The 13,635-nt window shown below is 36.7% G+C and overlaps 2 protein-coding genes across 2 annotated transcripts; both read right to left on the reverse strand.

Annotated features, from left to right (window-relative positions):
* Positions 1–1,861: 1,861 nt before the first annotated feature.
* LOC144654241 (QRFP-like peptide receptor) lies at positions 1,862–3,138 on the reverse strand. Its single transcript, XM_078514325.1, has one exon. The coding sequence runs from the start codon at positions 3,097–3,099 to the stop codon at positions 1,987–1,989; it is 1,113 nt and encodes a 370-aa protein (XP_078370451.1). The 5' UTR covers positions 3,100–3,138; the 3' UTR covers positions 1,862–1,986.
* Positions 3,139–7,446: 4,308 nt separating this feature from the next.
* LOC144654243 (QRFP-like peptide receptor) lies at positions 7,447–8,666 on the reverse strand. Its single transcript, XM_078514327.1, has one exon. It carries the CDS (start codon positions 8,582–8,584, stop codon positions 7,490–7,492), a length of 1,095 nt encoding a protein of 364 aa, XP_078370453.1. The 5' UTR covers positions 8,585–8,666; the 3' UTR covers positions 7,447–7,489.
* Positions 8,667–13,635: the final 4,969 nt, after the last annotated feature.

Genomic DNA, 13,635 nt, shown 5'->3' on the forward strand with positions numbered 1-13,635 from the left:
AGAATTTAGTTTTGTTAAACAACTTACTCTAGCGATTAAAGTATATCCCTTAGTTTATGAAATATAATTAAAGAGGCACGAGTTTTCTTTTATCATGGGAAGCAGTAGGTTTTGATTGAGGTCCCCTTATCTTTTGGGAAATGGCATTTCTTATCAAGGCTGATGAACATACGTGATCATTTTGGATAATTAAACCTTAACGATACATTACGTTTATTTTATAAAGTACTTTTCCAGTGTCTGTCGGTACGTATTCATAAATCACCCGGTCAAATATCGTACAATGATGTATTTGAAAACTCAAGAATACACAAGTTCAGTTGGAAAAGTTCAGCTCCACGAGCTCCTTTCAACGTCTTCAACCAAGGTGGATTGGTTTTCAGTTTCTTAATAAACGAGTGGTATCTTGATCAGTAAGGCGGGGGTTCACGTGAAAGCTCTCTTTCCACCGTTAAATGTAGGTTCAATGCGAATATCTCGTTAGCGTTTCACGCAAACCAAAAACTCCTTATCCTATGCTCATTTCACAAATCTGTGCTTTGCGGTGTTTTGAGAATTTTTTGGTGAATTTTGAGGATTTTTGGGAGGATATAGTTTTTCTCAAAGGAGTAGAAAAATTTGGAAAAACAAGAAATAATAAAGATTAAGTGTGATTTTAAAATTAAAATTTAAAGTTTAAAATAAGTAGGCACTAAAAACGTCATCGGACAACCTGGAGTGCTCTTGCGCGGGGGTCAACTGTTTGATGGTGTTTCTCCTTTCCTTTCTTTAATCCTCCTAAAATCTCACTTAAATTAACGTGTACCCCCGCCTCACCGCCAGAGCTCCGGCTCTTGTTTACGAAGCCGAAGTAAGTTTTGTTAAACAACGTACTTTGGCGATCAAGCTTTAAGGAGGCTCGATGTAGTTTTTTTAGCCGAAGGGTGGTTGTTTTGAAAATTAAAATTATCTAGGAAGCAAATGTTCGATTTTTGCCAAAATACACCATAATGATCAAATATGACCAAATTTTAATTTTTTACTCGTCACTTTGTCACAAAGGTTACCATAGCAACCATTGACGTTTTCTTTTGTTCTCAAACAAGCTTGGTTTTCTCGAAATCTAGACTGACACTTGGTATTCATTTTTTTGATATGTTCAAGTACAGTAGATTTACTACCTGTGCTCAAAATTTTAGGAAAATCTGTAAGAGCGTTTTAGAGTAAATCAAGAATGAAGTTTTTGGTATATTCTTATAATTTCTTACAATCGGCAGTCGATATATTTTAACAAATTAAAGCAAAAAGTCTTTCGCTTTTAGTTAATGGTCTTTGATGGTGTAAGTATTTATATTTCAGTGAGAGAAACTGTGCTCAAATAATACGAAACAATTTTAAGGCGCCTATTTTATATTAAAACGGTGTTTTTCTGAAAATTTCATTCTTCATTTACTTGAAAACGCTCTTACAGATTTTCCTAAAATTTCGTCAACAGTTAGTCAATCTACTTAACTTTCACATATCAAAAAATAAACACCAAGTGTCAGTCTAGATTTCGAGAAAATCAAGCTTGTTTGAGAACAAAAGAAAACGTCAATCGTTGCTATGGTAACCGTTGTGACTAAGTGACGGGTAAAAAATTAAAATTTGGTTACATTTGATCATTATGGTGTATTTTGGCAAAAATCGAACATTGGCTTCCTAGGTAATTTTAATTTTCAAAACAACCACCCTTAGTCTAAAAAAACTACATCGAGCCTCCTTAACTGATATCCCTTTGTGAAATAGGCGTGAGTTTTCGAAAGCAGCAGAAGGTTTTGATTGAGGTCTCCTTATCTTTTGGAAAATGTCGTTTCTTATCAAGGCGAACTTTGTACATACGTCATCATTACATTATGTTTATTTCATAAAGTACCTTTGAAGGGTCTGTCGGAACATATTTGTTAAACTTTCGGTCAAGAAGGTATATTAGACCACAGAAAACTATACAAGTAAAGCTGGAAATGTTCAGTTTCGCCTTTCTACCAAAGTTGCAAGTTCTGTCGACTTTTTCTCCACTTCCACCCTACTCTTGACGATATGCAGTGCCTTTAAAATATTCAGCAAACCCTTGCGGTATTTATCATTCAGTATAAAATAAATCAGTGGATTCACCGATGCGTTTGAATACAAAATAAAATGGACTGCAAAACCAACGTGTCCAATGCCACAAGGCACTTGTCCGGGAGACCACACGAAAAACATCAAAATAGCGAAAACGTTAATTGGGATTATACAGACAATGAAAGCAATAAGTATTGCAATAATGATTCTCACAACTTTTGTGTCCTCCCTTAACCTTCTCGATGTGAAAAAACTTGAAGGATCATTGAGTCTTGCAATTCGGCTCTTCTTGAGATTCAGGATAATGGCAGAATACAATATTGTAACGACACATGTTGGAATAATGATTAAGAAAACCAACAATATAAGATAGTAAGTTTCTTGAGACTTTCTGTCATCAAACTTGGGAGCCCAGCTAGGTGTGCAATATGTTTTCGTATCTTTTGTTACTAACCGAAAAATATAGAAGTACACTGCATGTAGACCCATCGACGTAATCCATATTAGCGGTATTATAACTTTACAGAGTTTAGCGGGCTTGATAAGTTGTTTACGCAACGGGAACACAATGCCTCTGTACCTGTCAATAGCTATGGCTACAAGACTCAGAATTGACACTGCAGTTGAGATGTCTTGAAAGAATGAAGCAGTTTTACAGAGAAATGAACCCAACGGACCGTCAATTAACCATCTACGAGGTCCAAGCAATATTTCTGTGATCTTCCGCGGTACAACCAGCACTGTTATTAGTATATCGGAAACCGCCATATTGGCAATAAGATGGTTGGTAATGGTTTGCATTCGCTTGTTCTTCTTAATGATAGCAATGAGCACAGAGTTTCCCAGGACTGAAAGCAGCAGTAGGACACAGTAAGAGAATATTTTCACTCCGTTGGTAATGTTTGTATCGCTTGGATAGGGTTTACAGTTGTTTTCGTCGAGCGGTGTAGCATTTGAGCCATTCACGCTCCAAAGTGAATTGCTGTGTAGCGTCGGTGACTCTGAAGTCATGGCCATGTGATTCGTTGAATAAGAATAGATTGGCACAATCAGCAGGGCTTTGATCTTTCCTTTGTTTAGCCAAACTCAACTTTTACCTTTTCATTCAATAAAAAACATATCCAATGTGCTTACGAATTAACTGCGCTTCTGAGGGCCCGATTAAAAATGATGAATGTGTGATCTTGGCCGGACGTGCTTCTTGCGTCGTTTGCTCTGGTAGAGATTGGCATACAGAAAAATTCAACGTGTCGTCGCCACCCGATATAGTATTTGATTGGTTCCTGATATGTTTTTTTTGCGGGCTTCTTATTTCTTGACTTGTGGAAAACCAAACTTGTATCACGGGCGGAGAATTCAAAACAAGGTGTAAGTATTTTGCATTTTCAATATAGCTCGTGGTTACCCTTAGGGAAACTGCTAATATAAACACACACGTTTACATGAAATGAAATTTCTTCTGTCAAATGTACGTATTTTCGCTGATTGTGATACCTAAACGAGAACACTGTCGGGTTGTTTTCCTAAATGTTGTGTAGTTCACTCGTGTAATTCCAACATATCTATATTTCATTTTTCAATAATATTTTTTTAGTTGTAAGGGGAGCTTTAAATTTATTCATGCGTTCTAAATTTCTATTTTAAAATACTGGACCAGCGAGATTGTTCCTGCCCTGTTTTGTGGCAAACCATTAAAAGAAAAATGATAAATGTTTCCTTCTATTTGTTTCCCACCATAAAAATCTATAGAACCAAGATATAGAACATGTTCATGTTTAAAAATAACCAACGTTGAAGATAAAATGGTAATTCAATAGAAATAATTTAAATATAATGTAAAATTATGCAACACGTTTATATTTTTATTAAAATGTCTAATTGTCATTTATTTGAATGTTGAGATATTTAATATACGTTTAAACTTATACTATTAAGAAAATAGCAACCGCTTATCAGAGTGGTTAGTTATTATCACGATATAGCATTTAAATTAGGTACAAATAAAACAATATTAAAAGTCAGTTTAACAATATTGGTTCGCATTCATGGCTTAAGTTTCCACCTACAATTTGCCTTTCATTTTACCGCCACGATAACGTCTTGATAATCAACGCCTGAGGTTTTAAGCCAGGTCAGTACACGAGCAATTTTAATGTGGTAATTTTTATGTGACAACTTTTATTTGCTCGTGCAGATGAAAAAATTGGTCAATTTTTATGTGACAAATATATTTGTTGACAAGCTGGCGTGTTAGCTTTTTTGTGAAAAATAAAAGGTGCCATTTACAAAAATTGCTCCTGTAGACGACTCGTCGCATAAAATGTGGCAAATATTGCGTCAGCATATGTGGTCCCCAATCTAATAATCGCTGTGTCATCTACACGGTCAAATATATTTGTCACAGAAATTGCCACATAAAAATTAATTGCCCGTGTAAACTTTTTCACCAACCCTCCTCCTCCCCATTCCTGCCTCTTTCTTGTAATTATGGTCGTTATATTGCTATGTATTGGTTTATTGCCCTCACCTTCGACGGCAATACATGTTTGCAACGAAAGTTTGAGTTCACTACCTATTGGATATTCAGAGTTTAATAAACCGGCTATGTGTCAATTTTCACATAGCCATTTTTTCTCCATCTCATTGTTTGCATTGCCTTTACGAACGGAGCACAGCACACATTTCATTCTGTTTAACAATTTGAGAGTTTGTGGGTAAATTGAAGCATAAAAATTAATTGCTCGTGTAAATCCGGCTTTGTTAAGTTCGGCGTGTTGGTCATACAAAACACATCACTGATTTAGTAACCTTTGCTCGTTGCATGTAAAACATCTACCCAACAAACTGGAATGTATAACGAAGAAATAAAAGGCATAATGCGAGCATAATGCCAATATATAGCTGCTGTTCGGTGTGGTATAGAGACATTCGTCAAATTGCATGAATTGTGTCATCGGCAGTCTTAGAAATATATCTACGGAGTGTCGAGTGGAAAATGTAAAAGTTGAGCGACAAATTTTTAAAAAGTTGGCTGTCAACCTTCAAAGTAAGGCACCAGGCTGCTATACTTAAAACGTGGTAAAATGGTAAAATAAAGTCTGTCTTCAAACCTAGGTAGCTTACCACATCCAATTTTTCCATACAAATCTTTTTAGTTTTTCTAAAACTTAAACTATCATAAAATTTCGTTCTTGAACTCTTCATTTTGCTATTTTTGATATGTTCTTTCCATTTCTGGCATTAGTTAAGTTATAGCCTATAATTTTATCAAATTTTATCAAAAGCTGGTCGCGTGATGGCCGGCAGCTTGTCTTAAGCTGCCATCCTTCGCAAAAAAGCCAAGACTTCCTCAAAAATTTTCGGAATTCGAAGAGCGAAAATTATGAATAGTAGCAACTCTCGGATGTGAAACGGTTAGCTCTGTGCATCTAGTAAGATAAGAAATAGAGACCTGAATGTTATTGTGAAGAAAATGAAACGGGATTCGGCCGAAGCAAAACATCGAGTTCAGAACGAAGCTGGGATCCAATACACATTGCCCACTGCACAGTTTAAGGGCCACAAGGATGTCTTTGAACTCTTAACGTTCTGTCAAGACCCATACGCCGACGCAATGAAGTATTAATTTTATAAATGCAGTCCTTTTCAGTGGAGTAGACAAAAAAGTGAGTTGACTTAAAGATTTTGTCTAATCCAGTGATGGTGATGTCGACTTCATGTAATTTCAAAAACGTCTCAGTGTTGTGCGCAAAAGATGTAATGACCAGACTGGAGTATCAGCATAAACACAACATCGCCCACAGAGACCTGAAGTTGGGGATCACCCTAGTTCCTGACTAGCATAACAGCACAGGTGATGAGGATTTGGCCAATATCTATGTAAACTTGCAGATTTTGGTCTGAATCCGCGGAATTCGGAAAACCAAACAAACTCATTCTTTCAGACGAAGACCGAATCAACTTGCGGTGGTACTCCTGTATTCATGACACCAGAGATCCAATTACAAGACCTTAAGGTGGCTGGCCAGGAGGACCTTAAGAAGGCCGATATTTGGGCTTACGATTTTCTCCATGATACCGCTTATTTCTCTTATCCATATCGTATTAAATGTTAACGGTATGGTATCACAATACAATACAATACAATTTTAATGTCCAAATGGTATTCCATTTTATAGTTTCTGTGAGACGACAGCAACTATCCTATCACGACAACAAATATGAGTCTTTCCGAATAACTCAGTGCTGGCGAATTAAAGACGTTTTCAAATTATGCACCAAATTTGACCCACGCTCAAGACCAACTGCAGCTAACGCTCTTCGGCACCACGATAGAAATCAGCCAGAGGCATGTTTTGTTTGCTGAATTAACGCATGTTTTGTTTTGTGAATCAGCCAGACGCAGCTTGTGAAAATGAGGACTTGTAAGACGCGGAACGGAGTTGTTAAACAAGGACTTGTAACACTAGGACTTTTAAGACGCGGACTTGTAATTAGCCTGCGTTGCAGACGAACAAAACCCCTTTTGTTCGTCTGCAACGCAAGCTAACTTGTAATACGTCAACTTTAAACGCGGGCTTTTACGACGCACATATTACACTAAAGAAGAAGGGGGAAATACTCACCTGCTGCTCGTGTTTCCGGCACTGCACTTCTTTCGTGCTTTCCTCACTTCCTTGCGTGCTTTGTAACTTAAAAAAAGTAAAGGGGGGGTCAAGGCTGTTTCTGTAACAAAGCAATGTGTCGACGCAAACACGTACGATCGTTGAGGCCATTCTGTGCGCGCAACCTAGGAATAAAGAACGTGCTTTCTTTTGTTATAAAAGCACTCAAGAAGTGACGACAGCGCTCAAGAAGTAAGGAGGTACACTCGCCTGCGGATTGTGTTCCACCCTGCACTTCTTTTATGCCCTCGTCTCCTTTTTACGCACCTTTTAAATAACTGAACGTACAAAGCACGGTCAAGGCTTTTTTATTTGATAAATAAAGTTGTCTTTGACGGTGGTCAACAGTTATCGTTTGACACAAAACACCTCCGGTCAAAACACCTGGGAAAATATTTGAATAAACAAGTTTTAAAAACTCTCTGTATTAGCATTGAAGTTTCAAATTTCTGTCTTGACCTTCTCTTCATTGCATCCTTTCTCCTGAGCAAGGATCCTGCTCGACCGTAAATGTCGGATGAGTCAATTTTCGTTAGACAGAATGATTTTGAGAATTATCAAAGGATAAAAAGAAAATTGTAGTTTCTTTGGATTGTCCTTAATGTGAATTTGACATCTTTTTTAAATTATATTTATTTTAATTAATTAGTTTTCGACAGTCGTCTACCATTATCGTTTAAAATGCAACACTTTCGGTCAAAGGACGTCAAGGAATATTTAAACAAACCAGTTAGTTTCTTTGCTTACACAGAAGTTTCAAGTTTTACCGACCTTCCCTTTACTGCATCTTTTTTCTTGATATGAGAAGCTTTCAAAATGTCCCGCAAACCCTTGCGATATTTTTCGTTCAAAGTAAAATAAATAATCGGATTCACCGAAGCGTTTGAATACAAAATAAAATGGACTGCAAAACCAACGTTTTCATTGCCACAAGGCAACTTTCCGGGAGACCACCCGAAATAGAATATTAAGGAATAAACGTTGATTGGGATAATACAGACCAAGAAAGTTATAAGTATTGCAATTATGATTCGCACAACTTTCATGTCCTCTCTTAACCTTTGTGATGTGATACAACTTGAAGGACCGTTGCGTCTTGCTGGTTTGCTTCTCTTAAGGTTCAGTATAATGACAGAATACAATGTCGTAACTACACATGTTGGAATAGCGATGAGAAAAACCAATACTATTAAATAGTACGTTTTCTGAGATTGGCTTTCATCAAACTTGGGAGCCCAGCTTATCGTGCAATACGTTTTCGCATCGACTGTCTGTATCCGAAAAATGTAGAAGTGAACTGCATGTAGACCCATCGACGTGATCCATATTAGCGGTATTATAACTTTACAGAGTTGAGCGGGCTTGATAAGTTGTTCATGTAACGGGAACACAATTCCTCGGTACCTGTCAATGGCTATGACTACAAGACTCAGAATCGACACTGCAGTTGAGATGTCTTGAAAGAAGGAAACACTTTTACAGAGAACTGAACCCAACAGACCGTCAATTAACCATCTGCGAGGTCCAAGCAATATTTCTGTTATCCGTCGCGGTACAGCCAGCACTGTTATTAATATGTCCGAAAGAGCAATATTGGCGATGAGATAGTTGGTTATGGTTTGCATTTGCTTGTTCTTCTTAATGATAGCAATGAGCAAAGAGTTTCCCGGAACTGAAAGCAGAAGCAGGACACAGTAACTGACTATTTTGATACCTTTGGTTATATTTCCATCGCTTTCAACCGGTTTACAGCTGTATTCATCGAGCGGTGGTGTAGCATTTGAGCTGTTTATAGTCCCAAATAAGTCCGTTGTGGATGAAACTGGAGTGATATCCATGAGTCTTGTGAATAAGTTACAATCTGTGCAGTTGGTTGTCGTGAATTCAGTGCAAAATAAAAGAGACGATCCACGGGAAAGTCAGTAAATTCGGCCAAATGATAAATAATCCAGCTTCCAGCTGACCGCACTGAATTTACTTATGTAGAGTGTTCTTGAAGCTGAAAAATTGCCATGCGTCAGATCCAGAGTGTTGTCAATTCATTGGTTGAAAGTTCAATCATCTGCTAAGATCATGTTTGCTGTCTTTCAATTAGTACAACGGGATAAGCAAAAAATCGTCGCGATATTCTAATGTTCAAGTTTAAGAGAAAAAAGGAATTATGAAAATGCCATTCCTTGAAAAATCATGTAAGACAATACTGTAGTACTTTCGGTTTCAAGCTAAGTTATGGTGGAAGAAATAATATTTTATACCTAGCAATATTTCTAGTCGTTTCAATTTGAGTGGACTAGGCTTGTTATTCCGATTAAGATTAACATAATATATTATTTTATCTTGTAGCATTTAAGCCTTTGAATTATTGTAAGGCAGCTGGCGGTTATAAAGACTTTTCTGTGACAAAATGTTACCGTGCATTTAATTATACTTGAAAGAATACACTTGACAGAAGACTGTCATATGGAATATAGCTAGGATAATCTGTCAGTTCCACGCACAATAAAACTTTGTTAGAACCCAGAAAAACATATCCTGTCCGCGTTCTTTCCACCAGTTGTTTTATTTTTACTATGGAGATTAGGTTTTTTTTTTTTTGCCAAAGTATCGCCATTACTGGACTGACAAAATTTGTTTGGCTCTACCAAAAATCTAGACAAATTTTGTCTCAACCAAATTTTGAATTTGGCAATCGTGGACGCACTTGAAAACACCAAATTATTTGTTAACCACAACGTGTCAATCATGTTAAAACCGTACACCTTCGATAACTTTCCGTTCGCTAAAAAGAGTCTTACTTTCCGGCCGATAGGAGCCGTATTTTTCGCTTTTAGTACAATTCAATAGTCTTGACTCGCCGCGCTTTCATTTTGATCAGCAGCGGTACTTGTACTCGGGCGGTTTGAAAATTGTGCCAAGCCAGGAGTACTTGCATACCGGAGGTGTAATGGAAAGGAGATTTGCGAGCTATATATATATTATAGTTGTTGTATGGAGTCGATGGTCATTATAATCTTTGCCGTCCTCCATGTCGAACTATCGAGAAAAAATAAAATATTTTGGCGGAAATCTGCCTTGAAAGCGAGATCAAAAATACTTGTTTGACGTTTTCATATAGATTAAGGCGTGTTAATTGAAAAATCTGTCAGATTTGACGCTTGACAAAAATTTGTCCTGCTCCGAGGCAGGACGACGGCGCCTTTGAAGTTTGGTAAGGCTTGACAAAATTTGGTAGATCTGAAAATCACCGGGCGCACTTGTCTCACGGAACTGGTGACAGATTTTTTCGCAAAATAAACAAAAATTTGCCCAGTGTGTCCGGGCCCTTACTTGAGACAAAATAAAAATGTATGGTTAAAAATACAGTTAAGCGATCACTCTGTTGAGACACCTACTCGGCATGTCCATTACTAGCTGTTATACGATGAAAGCTATCACAGCTTGTTATAGGAGGGTCTCAATGGGGTGGTGTCTTTTACGGTTAACGGTTGTTTAAAAGTTTAGAATTAATTTCCATTGTTGTAGAAAGGCAAAGGTTAATTTCTAACGCTGTAAAACATATCTTACGGTCCTAGGACCATTCTCGCATAAAAAGTAATCTAACCTATTTTATTTAAAATAATTTTGCCGCTAATGTTCACGAGGCGTTACAGTTTTGGTTCAAATAACCCTTGTCCTTAACATATTTTACGACTAGCGATTAAGTTTTTTTCAGTTTGTTTCGCCTATAAACAGCTAAATTTTTGGCCATATTACGGCTAACGGTTAACCCCATTACATGTTCTGCTAAGTGTTGGCAGCTTTTTAATGCAAACACCCGCTATCAAACGGCAAGTGTCCCGGGAAGTGTTGACGCATTTGTATTCCCTTTGAGTAACTTATTGATCAACCACAACAAAAAGTATTCCCTTAAGAGTTTACATTAACAAGCAATAGTCGAAAAAACCGTCAAATCACCGATGATGGTCATTTTACTTTCAGTCGCCAAAGTAAAGTGAATGGTGAAAGCTGGCTCGGTGTACCACAGTTCATTTGTCGGAAAATATGAATTTTACATAAACAGTAGCATCCATTCGACGCAAAAATATGCACTAATATTTGTCCGCGGACAACATTATCTGTTCCGAGATGAACATTATTTCTTATACACCATTTTAATAAGTCGAGACACCATTTTGAATATTTAACTTTCCGCCAATGACGTTGTTAATGAAATATTCATTTGTGCCTCGACGTATTAAAATAAAGTATCTACCATTGTAATAGGCCGAGGTGTCATTTTGAATATTTTATTAATGACGTCATTCGCGGAAAAATACAAATTAAAAATGGCCCCTTGACTTATTGAAATGGTGTATATCTAATCAGTAGAATGAAGCCACAGTTTGGCGATATTTACGCATTGTTTCGTACATACTGCGATATGCTTTACGGCGCAATATTTCCGGTAAGATTTGTAAGTCCTTCTTGTTACGATCTAGTTTTTGGCGTGATCAGAACTCTCCTTAACTACAGTGGAACCCCGATATAACGATCTTCGATATAACGATATTCCCGATATAACGATGAATATGTTATGTCCCGGCAATAGTAAAATGTATGGGACGATAAAACGATATAACGATTCCTCGATATAACGATATAATTTTACTGCCCCCTTGCATTGGCATATCGTTATATCGGGGTTCCACTGTAGTGCATATTTCATTTACATGCCCTAAGGGGGAGATTATCTTTTTTTAATTAATTAAGACAGAGCGCGCAAAACAAGAATTTGTACAAGTAACATCCAGATATTTACACATTGTTTTGACGGGCAAGGCATATTTTTTTTATATATTTTAGTTTTTTTCTAGTTTTACAGATTTTTAAATGTTATTAAATAAAGTAATAAATAAATAAATGAATAAATAAATTTATAAGTTAAAGGTAGATAAATTAGTAAACAAATAAATAAAAAGAAAAAAGGGAGCGGCTGCAGAAGCAAATTAAAACTGATAATTTCAACTAAGTGTTTCTAAAAGTTTTTCCCATTTCTCTAGGTGCAGATTTAATTTGTTCTATTCTTTGGCAAGGTATTCGTCTATATTTTAAATCTTTTTAAGGTGTACAAGGAAGATGAAAAGGCCTGGAGCAATAGATTCTCGTCTGCAGAAAAAGATGGCCTGCTTTGCTATTAACACAATATGATTCAAGGGCATAACCACGTAACTACTAGAGATTTCTTTCCAGAAAGCTCTAGAGGATTGGCAAAATACAAAGAGAGGTTCGGGGATTTCCTCGTAAAGGAGATTCAACTAGTTTAAGCTTGCTTAATTTTAATAATTCAACTAGTTTAGACTTGCTTAATTTTGCATAAGTAAATAAAATTCTATTCAAAGTTTATACTGAAAATCTCTGGTAACGTATCTAACGCGACTTGGAAGTGCAAACTATATTTTTTTTCACACTAGCTCAGAATTAGGAAGCATTTCATTAAATCTAGATTGTGCTGTAGGAATGTCACGCAAATCAGACACCTGTGCTTTATACAACTTTTTGCTATTTATTTTCTGATAGCACCAACACATACTCAAGAGGGTCGAAAGGGTGAGTATGTGGGAGCGTGTTGGATTTCAAATCTTTTTTCCAATTGATAGGGATAGCGTCTATTAACCCGTTCCAGAAGAGGAAATTTTTGGACTGAAGACTTTTAAGCTGCAAATCCAACCACGTATAAAAGCTTACATCGGCCTTAACCATATCGCAAATTCTATGTATGCCCACTTCAACCAAATCCGAGTAATAACATGTTTTCTTGATAACGAGTAGGTTCTTGTTATTCTACACTATCTCATGCAAAATATCCTCGACATGATCAGGCAAGGTTGTGTTGAATCTAGACCATAACGTCAAACATTCAACATAATAAGGGCTCACTTTTACAGGAACATCATTAAGACTAAAGTTACACTTCAAAAGTCAAGGGCCTCCAACCGGCTTTAAAAGTGTATCTAAGACAAGTTTCCAGTCAGCTGCGTATCCTGGGTCCACACAGCGTTGAAAAAAAAAACATCTGCGCTTGAATAAGAGATTCCAAGTGTATCATTTTAAGCCCCCCATTTTCAATGTTATTTATTAGAGCACGTCTTTTGACTTTGTCCTTTCCTTTCCGTATAAAATCAAAAATAATTTTGTTGGCGCTCTTAGTTATTTCCTTCGAGAGAGGAAACTGTGATGCACGATATAGAAACTTTGAGATAGCAAATATTTTGACGATTTGGATCCTGCCTAAAACAGTTAAATTCCTCCATCTCCATAAATTAAGTTTCTTTTTCAAAGAATCCAAAGTTGATTCAAAATTTAATTTTCCTGCTTCCTTTTTATTACACGAGAAAAAGATACCTAAAAGAACACATTTTCATGCCAACAATATCAATAACACTTAAAAAAATGTTTATTTTCCAAGCCGTTATGTCCAAACCGCGCTGGGCTTGCTCGCCTAGAAATGTTTTGCTCTATTCCTCACAAGGACTCGAAGAGTTGAGGACAAATCGAAATTACTTATGTAAATTTTCAAATTTGACTTTCTAATCGCTTGTGTTTCCATCGGGCTATTTACAGTGCGACTACTCGAACCGCGCGACTTAAAAGAAAGTCAACCATTCAACATTAATTGAGAGAAAAGGAAACGAACCAATAACGTTGAACAATACAAAACCCAAGAAAGTTGAGAAGATGTGGACCTCTAGCCTTTGGAAAACTTTTAATTTTTTTTATTCGTTAGATTCGATCCTAAGTTTTCAGCGGCCTTTAAAGGTTTCGAGTTTGCAGTCGTCCGAAAACGAGTTTTCAAGCTATTTTTTTTTTTCGAGTAAATTATTACAATTATGCTATATTGCCGCCAAGGATG

This window comes from Oculina patagonica, chromosome 5, assembly GCF_052425735.1.
Source record: "Oculina patagonica isolate OP01 chromosome 5, crgOcupat, whole genome shotgun sequence".
In the NCBI taxonomy this organism is placed as follows: Eukaryota; Metazoa; Cnidaria; class Anthozoa; order Scleractinia; family Oculinidae; genus Oculina; species Oculina patagonica.

Bases quoted from the DNA above. Each gene is read 5' to 3' on its own strand.
- LOC144654243 (XM_078514327.1), bottom strand. From the start codon at position 8,584: ATGGATATCACTCCAGTTTCATCCACAACGGACTTATTTGGGACTATA.
- LOC144654241 (XM_078514325.1), bottom strand. From the start codon at position 3,099: ATGGCCATGACTTCAGAGTCACCGACGCTACACAGCAATTCACTTTGG.